This window comes from Notolepis coatsorum (genome assembly GCF_963971535.1).
Source record: "Notolepis coatsorum genome assembly, chromosome: 14".
In the NCBI taxonomy this organism is placed as follows: domain Eukaryota; kingdom Metazoa; phylum Chordata; class Actinopteri; order Aulopiformes; family Paralepididae; genus Notolepis; species Notolepis coatsorum.
This window is the reverse complement of record NC_140178.1, coordinates 61,562,074-61,589,075: the sequence shown is the minus strand read 5'-3', so window position 1 is coordinate 61,589,075 and position 27,002 is coordinate 61,562,074. Positions and strand designations below refer to the sequence as shown.

At 42.2% G+C, this 27,002-nt stretch overlaps 1 protein-coding gene across 2 annotated transcripts in view; it reads left to right on the top strand.

The window, feature by feature from the left end:
- The window catches only part of smg1 (SMG1 nonsense mediated mRNA decay associated PI3K related kinase), a 474,356-nt gene extending 447,609 nt beyond the window's left edge, over nucleotides 1-26,747 (top strand). For both annotated transcript variants that reach the window (XM_084329910.1, XM_084329909.1), the window contains exon 64: nucleotides 26,323-26,747. In XM_084329910.1, the coding sequence (XP_084186036.1) occupies nucleotides 26,323-26,400 (78 nt within the window). In that variant the 3' untranslated portion in view covers nucleotides 26,401-26,747. The remainder of the gene's footprint in view (nucleotides 1-26,322) is intronic.
- The last annotated feature ends 255 nt before the right edge of the window (nucleotides 26,748-27,002 follow it).

The window sequence follows — 27,002 nt, the reverse complement described above, 5'->3', positions numbered from 1 at the left end:
AATATTGAATTGAAGGGAGTATGGTCTGATGCAGATGGTCGGATAACCATAGCTAAGATTATACACAAGAATAGGAAAATAGCGTTGGTAGCGGTATATGCCCCAAATCTATACAAAACTAATTTCTACACTGCACTCACTAGGAAAATGATGGACCTTCCAGAATACTCATTTATAATTTGTGCGGATTTTAATGCCATTTGGGACCCTGGGTTGGATAAATCTTATCCCAACTTTTCCAACGAACAAAAAAAGTTATCTAAAGCGTTAAAGGATTGGTCAAAGAATACAGGTGTAAATGATCTATGGCGATCACTCAACCCCACGACCCGGAAGTACTCTTGTCGATCAGCAAGACATAAAACACTCTCCAGAATAGATTATGTTTTCGCAACCCCGAGACTATTTGATAACTATGAAGTGGAGATGGTACCCAATGCATTATCAGATCACTGTTATTTACTCCTAAAAGGATCATTTGGTGTACTATCATCCCGAGCCCCAAGATGGCGTTTTAACACGACACTGCTGAATAACAAGGAATTCATTACACAACTCAAAGAAGCTCTTTCAGTATTCCTACTAGAGAATGTGAAATCGGTGCCGGACCCTAGAATATTATGGATGTCGGTAAAGGGAATGATCAAGGATTTCACTGATAGCTTTTCATCCAAAATACGCAAGAATCGATGCTCAAAACTGGCGGAACTAGAAACGCTCTACTCTACGTTATTTACTTCTTTACAATACAACGACTCGGTTCGACTGGAATCTCAAGTTAATTTACTAAAAATAGAGATTAACGCCATTTATAAACAACAATCTGAAGTACAAATACGTAGCACAAGACAACAGCATTACTCTCAAGGTTCCAAACCAAGTCACCTACTAGCTACGCGATTAAAAGTTAACCCAAAATTTGCAGATATAACTTCCATTAAAGCACAACAAGGACTTGTAACAGACACCAAAGAAATAAACGCGACATTCAAAGAATTCTACTCCAACTTGTATAAATCAGAAACGACCTTCGATCAAAACAAAATGGACACATATCTTAATCAAATTAACCTTCCCAAACTTTCAGAGGATGATGCTAAACAGTTAGAAACACCAATCACACTAGAGGAACTCAGGAAGGCCATATCCGAAATGCAAAGTGGTAGGGCTCCTGGAAGAGACGGTATCCCACCAGAAATGTACCTCTCATGCTGGGACATAATTGGACCCCTATTACTTAATATGATTTTATACTCAGTCAAGGAGGGGAACTTTCATAAGAACGACAATATTGCACTCATAACAGTCCTCCTAAAAAAGACAAAGACCCCACGAGTGCGGTAGTTATAGACCTTTAAGCCTCCTCAGAACCGATATCAAACTGTTCTCTAAGGTATTAGCCATCAGACTCCAAAAGCATATGACGTCTTTAGTTCATCCGGATCAAACTGGCTTCATAAGAAACCGCTTGATCACTGACAACATAAGACGATTACTATACGTACTAGATGCCAGCAAGGACGATACCACACCTAAGGCGATGCTGTCCCTGGATGCAATGAAAGCTTTTGATAGGTTGGAATGGTCGTATCTATGGGCAGTATTAGAAAGGATGGGGTTAGGAAAAGGATTCATTGATATGATTAAAGTATTATACAAAGACCCATCGGCCATGATTACAACAGGTATAATCACCTCCGAAATCTTTCCGGTATCACGCTCTTCTAGACAGGGTTGCCCTCTTAGTCCCGGACTATTCGATTTATCACTAGAACCTTTAGCACAATATATAAGACAATCCCAACTCATAGAACCAATCGTAATCAAGGGCACACAACACAAAATTAGTTTATATGCGGACGACGTAATACTGTTCATGCAAAACCCTAACACCGCAATGCCTCATCTTCTCAAGTTGATTGATGACTTTGGCGACCTATCAGGATTTAAGATAAACTGGCCAAAGTCGGCTTTCCTTCCACTCAACGCCCCTGCAAAAAATACAAGTCTTCCAGAAGAAATACCAATGGTTAAACACTTTAGATGTTTGGGAGTTGAAGTATTCCCTACCATAAGCCAAACGGTGAAACACAATTACATAGAAATCCAAAATAAAATAAAATACGACTTTGACAGGTGGTCAAAACTTAAAAACTCAGTACAGGCACGGGTTTCAATAGTTAAGATGGATGTCTTACCTGGAATCAACTTCATCAGCTCAATGCTACCGTTACCCCCTCCAGAGGTTACAAGTAAAAATTACACTCTTCCGCATACAAATTTATTTGGAATAACAAACCACCACGTATAAAAAGATCCACCGCACAGAGAAACAAAGCCGACGGAGGTATGGCATTTCCAAATTTTTTCCACTATTTTAAGGCGTACACTTTAAGACCACTGACAACCTGGTTTGAACCCCAAGCATCAGTATCCTGGAGAAATTTAGAAGTAAATATAGTATAACCACATAGACTGCAGGACATAGTATACACCAAAGTATCAATTAAGCAATGCGAACTGAAATATGGCCCCATAATTACTCATGCGATCCGGATATGGCGTGAAACACAAAAAAAATATTCGAACCCACATAAATGGCATAATCATACTCCCTTATTCAATAACAATGCACTCCTGATTGGAAAACGACCTATACGATTCCCTAGATGGGAAAAGCAAGGCATACATACATTAGGAGATGTTTTCAACAAACAGGGTATTTGTAGTTATGATGAAATAGAATTTTTTTTTTATCTCACCGGTTCCACATATTATTTTTACGCACAATTATTGTTATGTTTGAAGGCTCACGGTGTTCCATTAAGGATACCAATTGTACACCACAGATACCACAAATTATTCTATGAAAGAGAGACATCGAGAGGTTTTGTATCAGATTTTTATCATCAATTACTAACGGCCTCGTATGAAACCCTCCACCTAGACTCTGTCTGGAGGAGGGATATACCAGACCTGGAAAAAGATTTTGATTGGCAAGAAGCCTGGGCAAATGTTCGACTTGCATCAAGGAACCCGGACCATCAACAAATCAATCTTTTTTTTTTTAAATTTTTTTTATTATTGCAAAACAAAACTTATTAAAAGTCAGTACTCAACACACAATGTATAATGAAACTTTCAGTAAAGGTGGTTAAAATATATGCAAGTACAGAAACAGGATAAAACAAAAATAGTCAATAATAACATTTTAACCGTATACCGTGTATATCCAGCGAAGTTACAATTATATAAATGTTAGTATATAATATACCCCGAATACCTATTTTCTAAAACCCTACACACATATGCTCCAGCTCAAATCCCCCCCTCCCGGACCCCCTCTTGGATAGTACCTCCATTATCCCTCACTCCTAACCAGACATCACCATTATAGGCTAGCTTTTATTCTCTCCACCACTTCTAACCACATTAACATTTTGGATTCATTGAGCCCTAGAATTCTTGCTGTTGATATTTCTTGATATATCACATCAAGATATGTAAGAAACCACACTTTCCGGCACATTTTTTCCGGTTGAAACCAACGTGATGCAATCAGTTTTTTAGCTACTGTGATACCCGATAAAACCAATCTTTTTAGTTGTGGGTTCACTGCAAACTCAAAAACATCATTCAATAGCAATACCGCGGGGTGTACAGGTATATTCCAAAATACGAGTATTGATAATTGTTGGGACACATCTTCCCAGAATGCCTTAACTGGTGGGCAGTCCCAATACATGTGCATAAATGTTCCTTCGTCCCCATTTGTACATTGGGAGCATTTGGAGTCTTGTATAAGCCCCATTTTGCACAGCCTTATAGGAGTCAAGTATGTCCTGTGAATATAGTTCAGATTGATTTGTTGATGATCCGGGTTCCTTGATGTAAGTCGGACATTTGCCCAGGCTCCTTGCCAATCAAAGTCATTTTCCAGGTCTGGTATATCCCTCCTCCAGACATTGTCTAGTTGAAGGGTTTCGTACGAGGACGTTAGTAATTGTGAATAAAAACCTGATACAAAACCTCCCAATGTATCTCTGTCATAGAAAAATTTGTGGTATCTGTGGTGTTCAATTGGTATGTGTAATGGAACACCGTGAGATCTCATACAAAGTCGTAACTGTATGTAAAAAAGCCATGTGGACTCGGTGAGGTTAAACTTTATGCATATTTCGACATAACTACAGAGGCCCTTGTTATTAAAAATATCCCCTAATGAGTGTATGCCTCTTTCTTCCCATACAGGGAATCTTATAGGTCGTTTTCCCATTAAGAGAGCATTGTTATTGAATATGGGAGTGTGATTATGCCATACTTGATTGTTAGGAAATTTCCTTTGAGTTTCCCGCCATGTCCTGATTGCATGGGTTATTATTGGGCCAAATTCTCGCTCACAATGCTTGATTGAAAGTTTAGTGTATGCTATGTCTTTCAATCTCTGTGGGGCTACTATGTTTTCTTCTAATTTTCTCCAAGATACCAAAGCCTCGGGGTCAAACCATATCTTCTTCAATGGTCTTAATGTGAAGGCATTAAAATATTGTAAAAAATCTGGGACTGCCATGCCACCGTCTGCTTTACTTCTCTGTGCGGTGGATCTTTTTATGCGAGGTGGTTTGTTATTCCAAATAAATTTGTATGTGGAGGTTTGTAATCTTTTCCAGTAGCCCTCTGGAGGAGGTAACGGAAGCATTGAGCTGAAGAAATTGATTCTTGGTAATACATCCATCTTAACTATTGATACCCTTGCCTGTACTGAGTTTTTAAGTTTTGCCCACCTGTCCAGGTCGTCCTTGATTTTGTTCTGTATTTTTGTGTAATTGTGCTTCACCGTTTGTCTTATGGTGGGGAATATTTCCACTCCCAAGCATCTGAAATGTTTTACCATCGGTATCGCACCTGGGAGGGTTATATCTTTTTTTGCAGGGGTGTTAAGTGGAAGGAAAGCCGACTTCGGCCATTTATCTTAAATCCCGATAAATCACCAAAGTTCTCAATCAACTTGAGCAGATGAGGCAATGTGGTGTTGGGGTTTTGCATGAACAATATTACGTCGTCCGCATATAAACTAATTTTTTGTTGTGTGCCCTTGATTACGATTGGTTCTATGGATTGGGATTGTCTTATATATTGTGCTAAAGGCTCTAATGATAAATTGAATAGTCCGGGACTAAGAGGGCAACCCTGTCTGGCAGAGCGTGATACCGGAAAGATTTTGGAGATGATTGTGCCTGTTGTAATCATGGCCGATGGGTCCTTGTATAGTACTTTAATCATATCAATGAAACCTTTTCCTAACCCCATCCTTTCCAATACTGCCCATAGAAACGACCATTCCAACCTGTCAAATGCTTTCATAGCATCCAGGGATAGTATCGCCTTAGGTGTGATGTCCTCTTTGTCTGTATCTAGTACGTGCAGTATTCGCCTTATGTTATCATTGATCAGGCGACCTTTTATGAAGCCTGTTTGGTCCGTATGAACTAAAGACGTCATATGCTTTTGCAATCTGATGGCTAATATCTTAGAGTACAGTTTGACATCGGTTCCGAGGAGGCTTAAAGGACGGTAACTACCGCATTCAGTGGGGTCTTTGTCTTTTTTGTGAAGAACTGAAATGAGTGCGGTATTTTGGTGTTCGATGAAGCTTCCCTCTTTGACTGAGTATAAGATCATATTTAGTAATAAGGGTCCAAATATGTCCCAGCAAGAAATGTACATTTCTGATGGGATACCGTCAATTCCCGGAGCTTTGCCGTTTTTCATTCCGGATATGGCCTTCTTGAGTTCTTCTAATGTGATCGGTACTTCTAACTGTTTAGCGTCTTCATCCGTAAGTTTAGGGAGAGTAATTTGATTAAGATATGTGTCTAATTTGTCTTGATCAAGGGTCGTTTCTGAGTTATATAAATCGGAGTAGAATTCTTTGAATGTATCGTTTATTATTTTGGGTTCTGTTACTAGAGCTTGTTGTTTCCTAATGGCAGTTATATCTGCAAATTTTGCATTGATTCTTAGTCGCATGGCTAATAGGTGACTAGGTTTAGAACCTTGGAAGTACTGCTGTTGTCTAGTGCTGCGTATTTGCAATTCCGATTTTTGTCTGTACATTGCTTTGATCTCGGTCTTTAGAATGTTAACTTGGTTATCTAGTCTAGTAGAGTTGTTGTATTTTAAAGAATTAAAAAGCGTTGAGTAAAGCGTTTCCATTTCAGACAGTTTTGTGTTTTGATTTTTGCGCAATATGGAGGTAAATCTATCCGAGAAATCCTTGATCATACTCTTTACCGACATCCATAATATTCTGGGATCTTGCACCGAGTTAGCATTAACTTGTAGGAATACTGTGAGAGCTTCTTTAATTTGTGTAATGAATTCCTTGTTGTTAAGCAGCATCGAATTAAAACGCCATCTTGGGGCCCGGGTAGATAATGTACCAAATGTTGCTTTCAGGATTAAGTAGCAGTGATCTGATAGCGCATTGGGTGTCATTTCCACTTCGTATTTATCAAATATTCTCGGGGATGCAAAGACGTAATCAATTCTGGATAGTGTGTTGTGTCTCGCCGAACGACAGGAGTACTTGCGGGTCATGGGGTTAAGTGAACGCCATAAATCAGTTACTCCTGTTGATTCCGACCAATCTTTTAATGCTTTAGATGAATTCTTTTGTTCGCTGGAGAAGGAAAGGTAAGTTTTGTCCATCCTTGGGTTCCAAATGGCATTAAAATCCGCACCTATTATGTATGAGTACTCGGGATGGTTTAACATTTCTCCTGTTAGTGAAGTGAAGAAACCCACTTCGTACAAATTCGGGGCATATACCGCTGCCAATGCAATTTTCCTGTTATTGTGTATAATCCTAGCTATAGTTATGCGCCCCTCAGCATCCGACCATACCCCTTTCAATTCGATATTTAATTTGCGTCTGACGACTATGGCTACCCCTCTAGTTCTCGTAGCAAAAGAAGAGTGACCAATATTATGGTATATGTTATCCGCTAACGTATTTATGTCTCCCTCTAAAATGTGCGTTTCGCTTAATAGTGCCACGTCCACATGTTCTTTTTTCATCAGTGTAAGCACGCTTTTGCGCTTGTGTTGTTTGTTTATCCCACCGGTGTTCCATACCATTATATTCAAACTAGCCATAGTCTATGCATGTTTTCGTGTAGTTTTTGGTAATGTTTCTGGAGTATGAAGCTACAATAGATGCACATCCAATTAATGAGGTCCCGTTGAGAGCTGAGCTTAAAAACATATATATATACAAATAAAAATCCCCTATTTTCCCCTCTCCCAGAAAGTCGAACATGCCTGTGTTCCAAGAACACATCCTCCGCGATTGACTTTCTCCCATGGTCCACCGGATTGCCCAACCTGAGCATTGTAATCCTAATTTTCCTATGCTCATTGCCATAGGATCTAACATTTCCATTCTATTGCAATAGAATGTCGCTTTTGGTCTTGCACCTTCCCTTACTGTAATGAAGTATTGTGATAAATAACCTAAAGATAAAAATAAAAAATAAAATAAAAAGAGAATAAACCTTTATCGACATATTCCTTTGAACCCTCCACCAACGTGTGAGGGGAAAAAAAAAAAAGGAAAAGATTGTAGATCAGTATTGACACTTAATGTGAAGAACATTGGAAAAGAATAATGTAAGTTACAATATATTTAAAAAATATATAGTAATATTGACACCTTAATGTGAAGAACATTGGAAAAGAACAATGTAAGTTAAATTATATTTAAAAAATATAGGGTGATGAGAAGAAAAAATTTAATAAAATAAAAATCAATGGAAAGATATAGATAAGGAATAAGAGATAAATAATTATCAACGTGGAGAAGCCACTAGAACCGATTTAACTGATTAGATAAGATAGAAAAGCAGCGCCTTTTAGCGCTTCAATGTGCCTTTAATGGAGTGATTACTTAAATTGTTAGAATAACCTTGCTGTGCTCATACGTTTATGTGTGGATAATTTTAAAGTATTATTAAGGGCTGATTGCACTTCATTTAATTTATATATGCTATGTGTATGCACACCGAATGTTATTGTTAGAGTTGTATGCTTCGTTGTCATGGTGCCTTATATTCTAGAAGGTTGTAGAATATACTAGTGCCTAGACTATTTTACATTCCAGAATGATCTAAGAGACCCAGGGCATTTGAGCGATAAACCCAGAATATTCCAGATAGATCTTTTTGCATTGATATTTATTTGTCCCCTCAGAGACCAGAGACTGAAATTATAATGTATTATGAATCGTATTATACACAGTACACATTGTTATAGACGACTTGCATATCGTTTGCTACTTTGATGAACACAGCAATGTTATTCCAACACTGGTGGAATGACCTCATTGATGAACACAATAAAGTCATTCCAACACTGGTATATATTTAGAGAGAGGCTTAACTGATTCCGGCATTTCCGTCATGCTTTGGGTTATTTGCTGCATTTTGAATCAGGAAATCCTCAGCATCAAAGGGTGTAAATGGACCTGACCTGCGGCCGTTATTGTCCAAGAATGATAACAGCGCCGGATATGCTAGCCTTGGCTTGTGGCCGGCTGTGTACAGCTTTTGCATCACAACTTTGTATGGTTGACGTCGGATGATGGCCTCTCTGCTCAAATCTTCGTAGATAAATATTGGTTTATCACCATACTTCAGCTTCCCACGTTGGTTGCGAGCATATTTGATGATTTCATCCCTTGTTGTAGTTTTCCGCAGAGTGACAATGATGACTCTCGGCCCGTTGATATTTTGCCCCTGGGAACCAATTCTGTAAACTTGTTCCACTTCTGGCACTTTGTTTGGATCGGAGTTATTCAAAATCGTTGATAACTCGTTTGGAAAGTTGATGTCATCGCAGTTCACTGATTCATCAAGCCCCACAATGCGGATGTTATTCCGCCTGTGGTAACGATGGGTTTCTAGTTGCCTCTCCATCACTTCGTTTTTAAGCAATTTTATTTCCCTCCGGTATTCATCTTTAACTTTTTCCATCTCTTCTCCCATCTCTGTCATGATACCTTCGTTCGCCTTGACTGCTTTTGTGTTTTCTGTCACCGAAATCTCCACTGTCGTGATTCGCTCTGACTGTGCATCGAACGCTTTCTTGACTTCTTCTAATTTCTCATCGATGTGATCGAATTTAGCCTCGATGCGATCGAATTTAGCCTCGACGTTTGCCTCGAGCGCCTTGATGTGTGTAATCTGCAGGTTAGACTGTTCTACCATCTGTTCTTTCATCAGGTTAGACTGTTCTACCATCTGTTCTTTCATCAGGTTAGACTGTTCTACCATCTGTTCTTTCATCAGGTTAGACTGTTCTAACTGTTCTTTCATCAGGTTAGACTGTTCTACCATCAGGTTAGACAATGTGTTGAAATCGGGTGGATTTCTGCTTCCTTCAGTTGACGGCATATGGTAGATAGATGCAGTGACGTTGGAATCCATAAATCTGGCTGCTCTCCCTCTCACGGAGCTTGAATCTGTACCTTCTTTTATGTTGGTCTCTATTGACTCTCTTTCGGGGACCGTAATCGATGATCCCGGTACGTTGTCCTCTTCCTTCTCCTCCTCGGAGCTTGTCGCCGTCGGCTCAGAACCAGCGACGGTTAGGACGCGTCTATCTCGTTTTTTTACGTCCTGCGCCGTTGAAGTTGCCGTAGTTATTTTCTCTGCCTTCTTTCCACCTTTAACCATATTGTCTTTTGATATGGTTAGTAGAGGGTCTTAACAATACATACGATGTGGTCTATTCTCTTTCTTTACTGTCCAAATAATGTTTTTAAACGAAATTAGCGTTAGTGGGAGCGGAGCAATTGCAAAATGCGTGTGCTACATGTTGTAGCGTAACCGGAAGATCAATCTTAACTTTATTCATAGGACATACTTGACTCCTATAAGACTGAACAGAATGGGTCTTAAACAAGACTCCAAATGCTCCTTATGTACAAAATGGGGACGAGGGGACATTTATGCACATGTACTGGGACTGCCCACCAGTTAAGATATTCTGGAAAGAAGTGACCCAGCAATTATCAAATCTCTTAATTCTGAATATACCTGTACACCCCTCTGTATTACTGCTGAATGATGTTTTTGAGTATGCAATACCTATACAGTTAAAGAGATTGGTTTTATCTGGTATTACAGTGGCTAAAAAAATGATAGCATCACGATGGTTTCAACCGGAAAAAATTTGCCGAAAGGTCTGGATTCTTACATATCTCGATGTGATTTATCTAGAAATATCTACAGCAAGAATTTTGGGTCTCAATGAATCCAAATTGACAATGTGGTTAGAAGTGGTGGAGAGAGGGCGGTTAGGTGGCGTAGCGGAGATTGCGTTCGTCACCAACCCCGGATCTGTGAGCTGGATTCGCCTGTTCGAATCCAGCTCACAGCTCCGGGGTTGTCACCAGCTTGGCTGGCCGTTCACACTAATACAATTGGCAGTATTAGAGGGTGGGAGAAGCTGGCGGGGTGGGTCCGGGTCGTTGTAAACAGCGACTCCTACAGTTCGGTCGGGGCGCCTGCTAAGCGCGGATGGGACCTGAGTGGGATAGTGTGATCCTTCCACACGCTACGCCCTCTCGGAGAATATCCGCGCTGCCAGGTGAAAAGAAGCGGTTGTTTGGCTGGACGTGTGTCGGAGGAAGCACGTGATAGCCTCCACTCTCCCAGATGATCTGACTGTGGGGGGTAAGTGTGCAGCGACCAGGAAGGGGATTGGGAATTGGCATAACGACTAACATTGGGATGGGAGAAAAATCGGAGGAAAATGGAGGGGGAAAAAGATCAATAAAAAAAAATAAGTGGTGGTGGAGAGAATAAAAGCTAGCATATAATGGTAGTGTCTGGTTAGGAGCGAATGATAATGGAAGGATTATCCATTGGGGGGTCCAGGGTGGGGGGTGCGAGCAAGAGCATATGTGTGTAGGGGAATAGATAGCCGGTATTAGGGGTATATCTTGTATAAGACATTTATCTAAACGGTGATTTAATTGGATGTGCACTGTTAACAATGCTTGTATATCTAATCGTGTGTTGTCATGTTTGTTTATGTGTTTGTTTAAAAAATAATACAAAAAAATTATTGAAGTGACCAACTGGACCGCAGGCTCCACAGCAAGGCGGCGAACGAGTTGAGCTAACCGTCGATGTTAAAACAGGGGGGATTGCGTGAGGCAACCTGCGCGCCCCTGCCGCTCCGCTCTGGCGCTGCCGCGGGGGCGTGCTAGGCGCAAGTTGGTTGCCTGAAGTAATGAAGCATCCTGGCCTTTTGATACCCCCTGTCAGGTGGCATGTGTTGGCAGCTCTTCACTAGCTCTCTAGGTTGCCCTCGAGTGTACTGCTCCAGGTAGTACAGGCAGTCCACACTGCTAGAAGCTTTTCCTTCCACTCCATGCTCAAAAGCTCTAACAAATGTGTTGTACTCAAGAGGGTTTCCATCAAAGACTGGTATGTCCCTGGGGGTGGGGGGTAGTGATAGGGAAGATTGCTGTTGCACGAGTAATGCTGTGATGTCATTTTGCTTCTGCATGTTCTCTCGAACTCGTGTTCCCCGGACATGGAACACCTTTCTATCCTGTGCCGTCCGTTTCACCTCCCCAGGGAGTTCACCGTGGTCATCATGACCGCCGTATATATTCCCCCACACGCGAATACGGGCAAAGCGCTGGGAGAACTACACGATCACCTCAACAGACACCAGATCAAACATCCAGACGCAGCGATGGTAGTGGCCGGCGATTTCAACCAGGCAAACCTGAAGAAAGTGATGCCGTCCTTTTTTCAGCACATCGCTTGCTCCACCAGAGGGAAGAACACACTCGACCACTGTTATTCCCCGTTCAGAGCCGGCTACAAGGCAGTAGCCGCTCCGCCATTAACGGGGTCCTCAAGCTCGAGCGACCACGACTCCATCTTGCTATTTCCGGCATATCAACAAAGATCACGTGACGCCGTCGTGTCACGTGAGACAAAGAAGTGGACCGACGAATCAGAGGCCACGCTCCAGGACGTGTTTACAGACACGGATTGGGATATGTTCAAAGGAAGCGCCAGTGACGTCAGCGAGCTCGCAGACACAGTGGTGAGCTACATAACAACAATAGCTGATGGTATTGTCCTCAGGAAAACGGTGCGGGTTTTCCCAAACCAGAAACCGTGGGTGGACAGCACTATTAGAGCAGCTCTGAACTCTCGCACCACCGCCTACAACCTGGGTAGAGAGTCAGGAAACATGGAGGAGTATAAGGCTTCAGTCTATACTCTACGCAAGGCTGTTAAACTTGCTAAGAGGACATATGCTGACAAACTGGAGACACAAATGGCACAAAACGACACAAGAGGATTATGGCAGGGACTGAAGACAATAACTGACTATAAAGTCAGCGCCCCCTCAATGGGGAGCGACGACGCCTCCCTCGCGGACAAGCTCAACACCTTCTACGCTCGGTTTGGTGTAGACAGTGGCGCTGCTGGCTCTCCGGCTAGTGACGTCACTGGCGCGCCGGCTGTTGTGGAGGGGGGGGGGGCAACCGCGGGGGGGCGGGGACGCTCTCTCGTTGTCGGAACACAGTGTGAGAAGAGCATTTATGCAGGTGAACACCAGGAAGGCTGCTGGCCCAGATGGCATAACAGGACGCATACTCAAGTCCTGTGCCAACCAGCTGGCCCCAGTGTTCACCACCATATTTAATCAATCCCTGGCGGAGTCAGTGGTCCCTGCCTGCTTCAAGATGTCTACCATCATCCCTGTACCGAAGAAACCCTCCCCAACATGTCCAAATGACTACAGACCGGTGGCACTCACGTCTGTGGTCATGAAATGTTTCGAGAGGCTGGTCAAGGACCACATTTGTGCCTCCCTCCCCAGTGATATGGACCCTATGCAATTTGCATACAGGACAAACAGGTCCACCGACAACGCGGTCTCCCAGGTACTGCACAGCACCCTCTCGCACCTTGACCGTCAGAAGGGGGGCTATGTGAGACTGTTGTTCATTGACTACAGCTCAGCGTTCAACACCATAGTCCCCACCAGACTGGTGGACAAGCTGATCGAGCTAGGTCTGAGCTCCGCCCTGAGCGCCTGGGTACTGGACTTTCTGAGCGAAAGACCCCAGGCGGTCAGGGTGGGGGGTCAGACCTCCAACACCATCACCCTGAGCATCGGGTCCCCCCAGGGCTGTGTTCTGAGCCCCCTGCTGTACTCACTCTACACACACGATTGTGTGGCCAAGTTCAGCTCCAACTCCATAGTGAAGTTTGCAGACGACACGGTGGTGGTGGGGCTGATCTCGGACAACGACGAGAAGGCCTACCGGGAGGAGGTTGAGGTACTGGAACGCTGGTGCCAGGACAACAGCCTGCTCCTGAACATTGGTAAAACCAAGGAGCTGATCGTGGATTATAGGAGAGGACAGCAGGAGACGCACACACCACTGATGATTAACGGGGCTACCGTGGACAGGGTGAGCAGCTTTAAGTACCTGGGGGTCCACATCTCAGAGGACCTGACATGGTCAACACACATAGACACAGTAGTAAAGAAGGCGAAACAGCGCCTCTACCACCTGAGACAGTTAAGGAAGTTCAGAGTATCGGGGAAGATACTCCAGTCCTTCTACTCAGGAGCGGTAGAGAGCATCCTGACCGGAAACATCACTGCCTGGTATGGAAACAGCACGGCACAGGACAAGAAGGCCCTACAGAGAGTGGTGCGCTCAGCCTAGCGTACCACGGGTATTGCACTACCTCCCCTGCAGGTTCTATACAACAAGAGGTGCAAATCCAGAGCCTGCAGAATAATGAAAGACCCCCACCACCCCAATAACAGCCTGTTTCAGCTGCTGAGGTCAGGCAGACGCCTGCGAACCCCAGCTACTAGGACAGAGAGGCTTAGGCTTAGCTTCTTCCCCCAGGCCATCAGAGTCCTGAACAATGAACATTGAGTACCACAGAACACTGAACTATCCACACATAAGCACACATGAGCACACACACGACACGCACGCTGTGCACGCTCACACACTAGCAGCCACTTTAACACTTCAACATGAGCGGGCACACACTCATGCGCACACACTCACACTTATTGCCAAAAGGAAAAGCCACTTTAAATCAGTATTAGCAACAGTAACAGTGTATTGCACTACCAAAGCTACCTAGCATGTCCTATATGCTCTGTAAATAACTATGTACAGATACCGATTTTGATGTCACACCATGTTACCTGTTACCTGTTATTGCACAATTCTTTTTGTATTGGATTCTATTATATGTTGTACCCACTGTATTGCACATCGTTGCGGGCAAGACCACCCGCATTTCATTGTATACTCGTATGCCGTGACAAATAAAACTCTTGACTTGACTTGACATAATTGTGAAAATATTGCCTTGGTCCTCACTGTTTTGGATGGATTGCTGTCGTGGATGTACAGTGTGATGTAGATGTTGAGTTCTTTGTGGCATACTTGCGTTGAGATTTGAAGCATACAGTTTTGTTATGGTTCCTTGTGAAATGGTTTCCTTACACCGTGCCCCTGTTCCTATTGGCATTGTAGCTGTAGTACTGAACCGATTGTATGGCACCTGTAGCTGCTGAGACTGTAATGGCATGGCTTTGGTTGTGTGGATTGTACTGGTTGTATGGGTTATGATGTGATAGAGTTGGTTTTGCAGGTTTGCTGCCTCCTGTTGGTGGAAGTCTGTATTGCCGTATTGAATGCATTGGCTGTGCATCAATTGTCATAGCAGTTTTACTCCGTCCTGTTGGTGGATGATTGACATGATAGCTTGATGTTTGTGGAACGAATTGCACAGCAGAGGGGTTGAAAGAAGGCTTTTCTTTTGACACATACGAGTTCATTCCGTCTGTGACTCGACTTCCAATGTCAGACCCGCTGTTCCTGAGGACAGCATCCTTGGCTGTCTGAGCAGCAATTTGACTTTGTACTTCAATCAATTCCTTTCTTTTCTGTATGTGTTCCAGCTCATGCTTTATTTGTGCCTCCTGGGCTTCAAGCTCATGACTTTCCTTTAAGGCCGTCTCCATTACCAGGAGTGCAGCCATTTCGGCGTGTGCCAGGATACATGCGGAAGCTAGAGAGCTACCATGTGACATTTACCAGCATTAGAAACACTGTCATTTGGTCCAATACTATCCACATCCTCATTTCCATTTGACACAGCATTGAAATTTGAACCATCATTATCCAGAACCTCATTTGCATGTGACACAGCATTGTTATTTGGACCATCCACAACCTCATTTGCATTGGGCACATCACTGATTTCATAATTATCATCATCCTCAACATGTGTGGGCGTGCATTGCTCCCTGTTTGCAAGCACCCATTTTTCCATTTTGCCATTCCGTTTGTTTGGACATTTCATCATCAGGCAATAAAGGCTTTAGTGACTCATGCAACCTTGTAGTTTTACCACATAATTTCCACAACATGTCATGCTTGATTTGCATGACAGAAATGTTTTCATTTGAACCCATCATTTGATCAAATTCTTTAGCCAGTTTACACAATTGTTTTAATCCAGAATTCCTTTCCTTATGCAATAACATGATTTTTGCCTCCAATGCTTTAAATGTGGGCTTAGACTGCCTTTTGCCAAGTTCATTCTCCGTTTCAGTTTGATTGCCAGCTGCATCCATTTCAACGTTTATTTCCTGATTCCCCACGTTACTCATCTTTAAATATCAAGCAATCGGCGGAGGCTTTATTTAGAATTACTATTGGGATTTGCCTGTATCCCGTTGCGTGAAGCCACTCCTTCCGCAACTTTTTGTATTTTATTTTTTTTATTATTTTTTAAACAAACATGTAAACAAACATGACAACACACGATAAGATATACAAGCATTAATTAACAGTGCACATCCAATGAAATCACCAATTAGTTAAATGTCTTATACAGGATATACCCCTAATACCTGCTATCTAATACCCTACACACATATGCTCTAGCTCGTACCCCCCCCCTCCCGGACCCCCCATTTGGATAATCCATCCATTATCCCTCGCTCCTAACCAGACACTACCATTATATGCTAGCTTTTATTCTCTCCACCACTTCTTTTTTATTTTTTTTTGTATTTTATTTTTTTATTATTTTTTAAACAAACATATAAACAAACACGACAACACACGATAAGATATACAAGCATTAATTGTCAGGGCACATCCAATGAGATCACATTTTAGTTAGTTGTCTTATATAAGATATACCCCTAATACCTGTTATCTAAAAAAACCTACACACATATGCTCAGCTCGAACCCCCCCCTCCCGGACCCCACCTTGAGAAGTACCTCCACTATCCCTCGCACCTAACCAGACACTACCATTATAAGCTAGCTTTTATTCTCTCCACCACTTCTAACCACATTGACATTTTGGATTCATTGAGACCCAGAATTCTTGCTGTAGATATTTCATGGTAAATTACATCGAGATATGTAAGAAACCAAATTTTACGGCACATTTTTTCCGGTTGAAACCAGCGTGATGCGATCAGCTTTTTGGCTACTGTGATACCCGATAAAACCAATCTCTTTAGCTGTGGATTCACTGCAAACTCAAAAACATCATTCAATAATAATACCGAGGGGTGTACAGGTATATTCCAAGATACGAGTTTTGATATTTGTTGGGTCACATCTTTCCAGAATGCCTTAACTGGTGAGCAGTCCCAATACATGTGCATAAATGTCCCTTCGTCCCCATTTGCACATTGGGTGCATTTGGAATCTTGTTTAAGCCCCATTCGGCACAGTCTTATAGGAGTCAAGTATGTCCTGTGAATATAGTTAAGATTGATTTGTTGATGATCCGGGTTCCTTGATGTAAGTCGGACATTTGCCCAGGCTCCTTGCCAATCAGTCATTTTCCAGGTCTGGTATATCCCTCCTCCAGACAGAGTCAAGTTGGAGGGTTTCATACGAGGACGTTAGTAATTGATGATAAAATTCTGAAACAAAACCTCTCGATGTCTCTCTTGCGTAGAAGAATTTGTGGTATCTGTGGTGTTCAATTGGTCTGTCTAATGGAACACCGTGAGACTTCAAACATAGCTCTAACTGTTTGTGAAAAAGCCATGTGGACTTGGTGAGATTAAATTTTTTGCGTATTTCTTTATCACTACAAAAACCCTGTTTGTTAAAAACATCCCCTAATGAGTGTATGCCTTGCTCTTCCCATATAGGGAATCTTATAGGTCGTTTTCCAATTAAGAGTGCATTGTTATTGAATAAGGGAGTATGATTGTGCCATTTTTGTGGGTTTGGATTTTTTTTTTGTGATTCACGCCATATCCGGATCGCATGAGTAATTATGGGGCCAAATTTTCGTTCACAGTGCTTGATTGGTAGTTTAGTGTATGCTATGTCCTTCAGTCTATGTGGGGCTACTATGTTTTCTTCTATTTTTCTCCAGGATGCTAATGCTTGGGAGTCAAACCATGTTGTCAATGGACTTAATGTGTACGCCTTAAAATATAGGAAAAAATCTGGAAATGCCATGCCACCATCTGCTTTATTTCTCTGTGCGGTGGATCTTTTTATACGTGGTGGTTTGTTATTCCAAATAAATTTGTATGTGGAGGAGTGTAATCTTTTCCAGTAACCCTCTGGAGGGGGTAACGGTAGCATTGAACTGAAGAAGTTGATTTTAGGTAGTACATCCATCTTAACTATTGATATCCGTGCTTGTACTGTGTTTTTAAGTTTTGCCCATCTATCAAGGTCGTCTTTGATTTTGTTTTGGATTTTTGTGTAGTTGTGCTTCACCGTTTGTCTTATGGTAGGGAATATTTCCACTCCCAAGCATCTGAAATGTTTTACCATCGGTATCTGTCCTGGGAGGGTTGTATCTTTTTTTGCAGGGGTGTTAAGTGGAAGGAAAGCCGACTTCGGCCAGTTTATCTTAAATCCCGATAAATCACCAAAGTCCTCAATCAACTTGAGCAGATGAGGCAATGTGGTGTTGGGGTTTTGCATGAACAATATTACATCGTCCGCATATAAACACATTTTTTGTTGTGTGCCCTTGATTACGATTGGTTCTATGGATTGGGATTGTCATATATATTGTGCTAAAGGCTCTAATGATAGATTGAACAGTCCGGGACTAAGAGGACAACCCTGTCTGGCAGAGCGTGATACCGGAAATATTTGGGAGATGATTGTGCCTGTTGTAATCATGGCCGATGGGTCTTTGTATAATACTTTAATCATATCGATGAATCCTTTTCCTAACCCCATCCTTTCTAGCACTGCCCACAGATACGACCATTCCAGCCTGTCAAAGGCCTTCATAGCATCCAGGGACAGCATCGCCTTAGGTATGGTGTCCTCCTTGTCGGCATCAAGTACGTGCAGTATACGTCTTATGTTCTCAGTGATCAGGCGGCCTCCTATGAAGCCAGTTTGGTCCGGGTGAACTAAAGACGTCATATGCTTTTGTAATCTGATGGCTAATACCTTAGAGTACATTTTTATATCTGTTCCGAGGAGGCTTACAGGTCTATAACTACCGCACTCGTTGGGGTCTTTGTCTTTTTTAAGGAGGACTGTTATGAGTGCAATATTGTCATTTTTATGGAAGTTCCCCTCCTTGACTGAGTATAAGATCATATTTAGTAATAAGGGGCCAATTATGTCCCAACAAGAAAGGTACATTTCTGATGGGAAACCGTCTCTTCCAGGAGCCTTACCACTTTTCATTGCGGTTATGGCCTTCTTGAGTTCCTCTAGTGCATAGGTGTCAAACTCACGGCCCGCGGGCCAAATCCGGCCCGCCATGTCATTTGATGTGGCCCCCCAAGAGCTCAGGTAAAAAAAAAAAAAAATTTAAATAATTTTTTTTTTTACATTAATATTGGGTTAAAAAATAGCAGTGTTAAAATAATTGTGGGTTAATGCGTTAATAAAGCTTTAACTTTGACAGCCTTAGTTATTACACATTCTTACACATACATGTATGTTGAACATCTGAGGTAACAAAGGAAAAAAGCCAAAAGCACTTACTCCTCAGACATTCTTTGACAATTTTACAGCCCAAAATACAAAAAAGTCCAGGCGGAATAGGTAACAAAGGGTTGAAGAAATATTGTCTGAACTGTCAGATGCAAACTGGCTGTGTGACATAACCGAGCATCTCGCTCAATTGAATAAGAAGCTGTAGGGACGCAAACAAGTCCCACCCAAAACTTGACCAATATAGTTGTGAACTGAGACAACCCTTATTTTGTTATTTTTGAGTACAGTTACAGTTGTGTGTTCATGCAGACACATAATAGCAATTTCATTACGAATTGAAAATGGGGGACCCTGATGTAAACAAGTCGAAAGTCTTTCTCTGGTCTGCATCCCCTTAACAATTGTGTGTATTGAGCTGTACTGTACTGTACCCATTCTGCAATCTGTTAATTAAAGTTAATTAAACTATCTTCCATTAGTTGGATGTATGGCCTCTGCAAGGTTGTGTGCAGCCATTTGTTTTTGTAACATCTGCTACATCTGTCCCACGTGTTCTTTGCAGCTCACAGTTGTTAGTTCTGCCCCTCTTGACTGTGACAAAAAGGTTTTGAACAAACTTAATGTCATAGCTTGTATTTGATGATATTCTTCTTTGTTATTTACTTGAATGGTTTGATCATTGATTGGTGGAGTAATATGGGGTTCTGATAAACTAAAATTATTTGTTAAAATAACATAAGCTAACATATATTTTTACATTTATGCAAATGATTATGCAATATGTATAACTTGAATAAGTAATAAATACAGAAACACCATGTTTAACAATATGTAAATGTGTAGCTACATTTATTTTACATTACATTAACATTTATACGGTCTTTGGCCCTTTGAGGGCAACCATAATGCTGATGTGGCCCTCTGTGAAAATGAGTTTGACACCCCTGCTCTAGTGTGATCTGTGTTTCTAACTGTTTAGCGTCATCCTCTGAAAGTTTAGGGAGAATAATTTGATTAAGAAATGTGTCCATTTTGTTTTGATCGAAGGTCATTTCTGATTTATATAAGTCGGAGTAGAATACTTTGAATGTATCGTTTATTTTTACAGGATCTGTTACAAGTACTTGTTGTGCTCTAATGGTAGTTATATCTGCAAATGTTGCATTAATTCTTAATCGCATGGCTAATAGGTGGCTGGGTTTGGAACCATGGGAGTACTGCTGTTGTCTTGTGCTGCGTATTTGTATTTCCGATTGTTGTCTGTATATGGCATTGATCTCTATTTTTAGTACGTTAACTTGATTTTCTAGTCGAGTTGAGTTGTTGTATTTCAGAGAATTAAATAACGTTGAGTAAAGCGTTTCCAGCTCAGCCAGTTTTGTGCTTTGATTCTTGCGCATTTTGGAGGAAAAGCTATCCGTGAAGTCTTTGATCATCTCTCCACCACTTCTAACCACATTGTCATTTTGGATTCATTGAGACTCAAAATTCTTGCTGTAGATATTTCTTGATAAATCACATCGAGATATGTAAGAATCCAGACCTTCCGGCACATTTTTTCCGGTTGAAACCATCGTGATGCTATCAGCTTTTTAGCCACTGTGATACCCGATAAAACCAATCTCTTTAGCTGTGGATGTACTGCACACTCAAAAACATCATTCAGCAGTAATACAGAGGGGTGTACAGGTATATTCAGAGTTAAGAGATTTGATAATTGCTGGGTCACTTCTTTCCAGAATATCTTAACTGGTGGGCAGTCCCAGTACATGTGCATAAATGTCCCCTCGTCCCCATTTGTACATAAGGAGCATTTGGAGTCTTGTTTAAGACCCATTCTGTTCAGTCTTATAGGAGTCAAGTATGTCCTGTGAATATAGTTAAGATTGATTTGTTGATGGTCCGGGTTCCTTGATGTAAATCGAACATTTGCCCAGGCTTCTTGCCAATCAAAATCTTTTTCCAGGTCTGGTATATCCCTCCTCCAGACTGAGTCTAGGTGGAGGGTTTCATACGAGGACGTTAGTAATTGATGATAAAAATCTGAAACAAAACCTCTCGATGTCTCTCTTTCATAGAAGAATTTGTGGTATCTGTGGTGTACAATTGGTATCCTTAATGGAACACCGTGAGCCTTCAAACATAACAATAACTGTGCGTAAAAATAATATGTGGAATCGGTGAGATAATTTTTTTTGCGTATTTCATCATAACTACAAAAACCCTGTTTGTTGAAAACATCTCCTAATGAGTGTATGCCTTGCTTTTCCCATATAGGGAATCTTATAGGTCGTCTTCCAATCAAGAGTGCATTGTTATTGAATAAGGGAGTATGATTATGCCATTTATGTGGGTTAGAATATTTTCTTTGTGTTTCACGCCATATCCGGATCGCATGAGTAATTATGGGGCCAAATTTCCGTTCGCATTGCTTAACCCTTTGATCGCCGGGGTTAAATTCATAATTTACCATCCCTCGCCAGCCCTATTTAACATGGAGAAGTTCCCCTTCTTTGCAGGGCTATAACTTTTTAAATTGTATTGCTAAATTGACATTACCATGGCCCATTCAAAGTCCTATATCTATTGTTCAGGGTGTTACAACGTTATACTTTTTCATTCACATATTCATACTAAAATGCGGTCTAAAGTATAAGTATGTTTTTATCGTTTTCTGCAGCTTTCTCCAGAACGTGATTTATAGCCCTAAATGCATTATATTGATGATTGTATACAGTTTGATAGCAATCGGCGCGAGATAAAAAATGTCAAATGGACGTACTTCTAGAAGTTACTACGTATGATCTGATGATGACCGGATGGGCGGGGGGTCGTTTATAATTCCGTGGGCAACGTTATATCATTCATCTAGTGTGGGTGATATGATCATTGGAGCAGTTAGTATAGAAGACATTACAAAATAACGCTGAAACTCACCGTAGCTTCCTCTCGCCGTTGGGAGATGAGCGTGGAACAGAATTGTTTCTATTATGGGATATAGAAATACCCGATCCATTTCCAGGTTGTATAATAGTATATACGTCCAAATCATGTTGTTTATCGAGTTACGGATCGATATCCATTGTGTCGAGCTCGAGTCCCGGGACCTATAGCGAGTGATCGGACCAAATTGAAATGAGCACCAACTTCCACTTCCCTGTTTCTTCCCTGGGCGATCTGCCGATCGGCCACCAGATGGCGCTCTTGAACCGTTAGAGAGTTGACAGGGGTTCACCAGTACATATAATGTCTCCGGGGGAGAAATATGATTTCGATCACAGATTTTTGAAATATTGATATCAAAGACGCTGTACAGCGTCATCGGCAGAATAAGCATGGCGGGGAATGACGTGTTTCAGCGTCAACGGCGATTAAAGGGTTAATTGATAATTTGGTGTATGCTATGTCCTTCAGTCTATGTGGAGCTACTATATTTTCTTCTAAATGTATCCAGGATACCAGTGCTTGGGGATCGAACCATGTTGTCAGTGGTCTTAAAGTGTACGCCTTAAAATAGTGGATGCGGTGGATCTTTTTATACGTGGTGGTTTGTTATTCCAAATAAATTTGTATGTGGAGGAGTGTAATCTTTTCCAGTAACCCTCTGGAGGGGTTAACGGTAGAATTGAGCTGAAGAAGTTGATTCTAGGTAGGACGTCCATCTTAACTATTGATACCCGTGCCTGTACTGAGTTTTTAAGTTTTGACCACCTGTCAAGGTCGTCTTTGATTTTGTTTTGGATTTTTATGTAATTGTGCTTCACCGTTTGGCTTATGGTAGGGAATATTTCAACTCCCAAACATCTAAAGTGTTTTACCATAGGTATCTCTTCTGGGAGGGTTAAAAAAAATTGCAGGGGCGTTAAGAGGAAGGAAAGCCGACTTCGGCCAATTTATCTTAAATCCCGATAAATCTCCAAAGTCCTCAATCAACTTGAGCAGATGAGGCAATGTGGTGTTGGGGTTTTGCATGAACAGTATTACGTCGTCCGCATATAAACTAATTTTATGTTGTGTGCCCTTGATTACGATTGGTTCTATGGATTGGGATTGTCTTATATATTGTGCTAAACGCTCTAATGATAGATCGAATAGTCCGGGACTAAGAGGGCAACCCTGTCTAGATGAGCGTGATACCGGAAAGATTCCAGAGGTGATTATACCTGTTGTAATCATGGCCGATGGGTCTTTGTATAATACTTTAATCATATCAATGAAACCTTTTCCTAACCCCATCCTTTCTAATACTGCCCATAGATACGACCATTCCAACCCGTCAAAAGCTTTCATTGCATCCAGGGACAGCATCGCCTTAGGTGTGGTGTCGTCCTTGTTAGCATCTAGTACGTGTAGTAATCGTCTTATGTTATCAGTGATCAAGCGGCCTCTTATGAAGCCAGTTTGGTCCGGATGAACTAAAGACGTCATATGCTTTTGTAGTCTGATGTAGGGGTGGACGGTATGGTCTAAAATTTATATCACGGTATAATTTGAAGCATAGACGGTAACGGTATATATCACGGTATCAGTGTTTCCGTTAGAATTATTATTTTTTGCCTGATAGGCAGGCTATATAAATAATGACATCCTCAAGGCATGTAGATTTATAATATTTTAACTTAAAACTAGGCTACTTTTGCGTATACAGTCATTATATTCCAAATAAAAGAAGTCCCGAGTCGAGTATGCAACTGCCACAGGCCCGGCTCAACAGCGCCCCCCACCCAACGGCTGAATTGCCAATGGCTGAATTGGAGTACTGCACTGTGCCGGTACAGATGGGTGGGTTATGGTGGATTCTGCGGCTCTGCAAAATCCAGCATCCAGCCCCGCTGCCCAGCCGTCGTTATCAGAACACTACACACATATCATAATGTTCACAGCAAACTGTAGTTGATCACCAGGTATGTTTTATTAACGTAGAATAATTCATATAAGAAAAACCTTTCTCCACTGGTTAAAAATGCCAGGAACTGAAATTGAAACTTGCTGTGCGCCGCGGTGATATGTGTTTATTATGAAATGACAATTGCGTGTTGACACGCCCACTGCGCGAAGCCTCCTAAATAACTTTTTCCAGTTTGCACATATCTATTATCTATGACTAATTCTATCTATTTTTAGGGGCAAATGCGAGTGAAATAGTTGCGCTGTGGTTACATGACGTCATTGCTATTTTAGAGCTGCTCTACCGGTTACAAGGTATAGTCAAAATCCATACCGTAGAGCAAATTCATACCGTTTATACCGTCCACCCCTAGTCTGATGGCTAATACCTTAGAGTACAGTTTGATATCGGTTCCGAGGAGGCTTAAGGGTCTATAACTACCGCACTCGGTGGGGTCTTTGTCTTTTTTAAGGAGGACTCTTATGAGTGCAATATTGTCGTTCTTATTGTCCTTCCGCAACTTTATTTCATTCTGAATCAGTCTCACCGTAGCTTCTTTGATGTGTCAATCCGCGTTGCGCTGCGGGCTGTTGTACCGTGGATGGAATCGGCAGAAACGGCAATGAACGGGGCGCTGTCCCTTGACTCCTTCCGTGTCCATCAGTCTTCAAAACGATTTCGTTTGGAAGCTAGTTTTTCAACTTTGTGTAAGGGCAACCGAACAACAAAAAGATGCCAGTGAGGGAATAGGTAAGAAGCTCTTTCCAACGCATGGTGCTTGTTGATAGTAAATAAAAATAGGGAAACAATGTCCAGGCACGCACTCCAGGTTTTTCCAAATTTATTGGCAGCCCGTAATCATCACGTGCAATCAAATCATGCAAGCCATTCTGAAGAAGGTGTGTTCACACCGAAACGTCATGATTACAGGCTGCCAATAAATTTGGAAAAACCTGGAGTGTGTGCCTGGACATTGTTTCCCTATTTTTATGTATGATATCAGAGGTTACAGCACCCAGTGTCAAGTCTAGTGAGGTGAGCGCGTTCTACAACTTTTTTCGCTTGTTGATAGTAAACCAGGTCCTCTTCTTGAGTGCATTTAACGAGTTTTATTTTCTCTTGCAAGGTGGAAAAGCAAAGCATAACATAAACTGTTTAACTGTAATCTAAAAAAAATAACTAGTGCTGCAAAATAAACCTGAAAAATAACTCAAAACAACTGAAAACAAACAAAACACGCACGGTTGAAAAACTGTGTGGCTTCCCTGTGACTGTTTCCCAATTCCCTCCCGCTGCGCACCTGTGACACACATACAAATAGGCTGTGCCCGAGATCATCTGAGCCCCGCCTCCTATGCCCACTGCCCAGCTAATTAGCCAATAATCTCAAGACACCTTCACAATAACACAGCACCTTCATACAATAAAGCAACCATGGTAAAATCATCGAATTGGCTACAACATATATATTAATGGGGGAGGGGTTCAAAATCAAATTGTATTGGACAATTATTTTGGTGTTCGCCCTCAAGTGTAGAGTGATGCAACTCGCAAATTCCTTTTTTCCAGGAAGAAAAAACAATGGATTTCTTTATACGAGACATTATTTTTGTGAAATGTCTGACACAGAGATAATAGATGAGAACTATGTGCCGACATGTGGGGCGGCGTGGCTCAGGGGTAGAGCGGGTCGTCCAATGATCGAAGGGTTGGTGGTTCGAATCCCGCTCAAGCCCATGTCCATCCCACTGCCGTTGTGTCCTTGGGCAAGACACTTAACCTACTTGCCTCGTATGAATGTGTATGCATGTGAATGAATGTTGGTGGTGGTCGGAGGGGCCGTAGGCGTTGATTATTCGCCACGCCTCCGTGAGTCTGCCTCAGGGCAGCTCTGGCTGCAATTGTAGCTTACCACCACCGGGATGACTGTGTATGAACGAATAATGGACTCTGTAAGCGCTCTGGGGTCACTGGGGTGTCATGAAGAGCGCTATATAAATCCAATCCATTATTATTATTATTATTATAAAAGGGGTAAAATGAAGAAAACATATTTCACTTGACCTTTTTAACCTTTGTGTGGTGTTCAGGTCTGTGGGATCCCATTTGTTTACTAAAAGAAAAATGTATTACAATGAATTATTATTTCAACCTGAGACTTATTGGCCTTGGCAAATAAGTCCACATTTTCATTTATTCTGGAAATTGTAGGTGAAAACAAGTAAATATGGTATATAAAAGGTTCACTGTCTGCCTCCACCTTGTGTGTCATAATTTATTTCATTCATGTTTAGATTTCTTTTTATATTTGACTTGTTAGATGACAACCTGGTTCACGAGATGACGGGCCAGCTTGACTTGTTAGATGACAACCTGGTTCGCTCTCCCCTCTATAGGTGGACTATGTCATCAAGGAGGCCACCAACATGGACAATCTGGCCCAGCTGTACGAGGGCTGGACGGCCTGGGTGTGAACGGGAGTGCCGCTCAATCTCTTTGGTCCAGCAAAGGGTTAAGAGATCCGCCAGAATCCAAACCGGGTCTGGGGTCGAAGGAGCCGCGCGGCACCCGTTGCCTCTCAACGGGGGGAAGCGGGGGTACAGGGGGGGGGAGAGCAGACGCCTAGATCACCTCCCCCAAACTCCTGAGGCGCCCGGCCCTGGGGGGAGGGGAGAATGCCACCTTGTAGCACCGCTGCAAAAAATAAAACACCACTCTCCTCCACCCCCCCCCCCCTTCCACGCCCATCGGCGATCCGGCTAACACGACGCTCAATGTGTCTGTGAGTGCCTCCTTTACAGGCGTTTGAAATAGGGGAAGCTGCCCGGGTAGGGAGGGAGGGGGGAGGGTAGAGGAAGGGGGGTAAGGGAGCGAGGGAACGTCTCGACCGAGGCGTCCTCCCCTCTACCTTTTTTGAGTTTCAACACCGCCCCCTCCTCACCTGCACAAACTGACCCCCAACCCGTGACCAGCACCGCCCCCTGTTGACTGACCAAAATACAACTGACTGGTCCACCGCGAGGTCCAAGACCGCAGGAAGTGGGACTTTGTACGTTTTGCACGTTCGGGCCCCTTA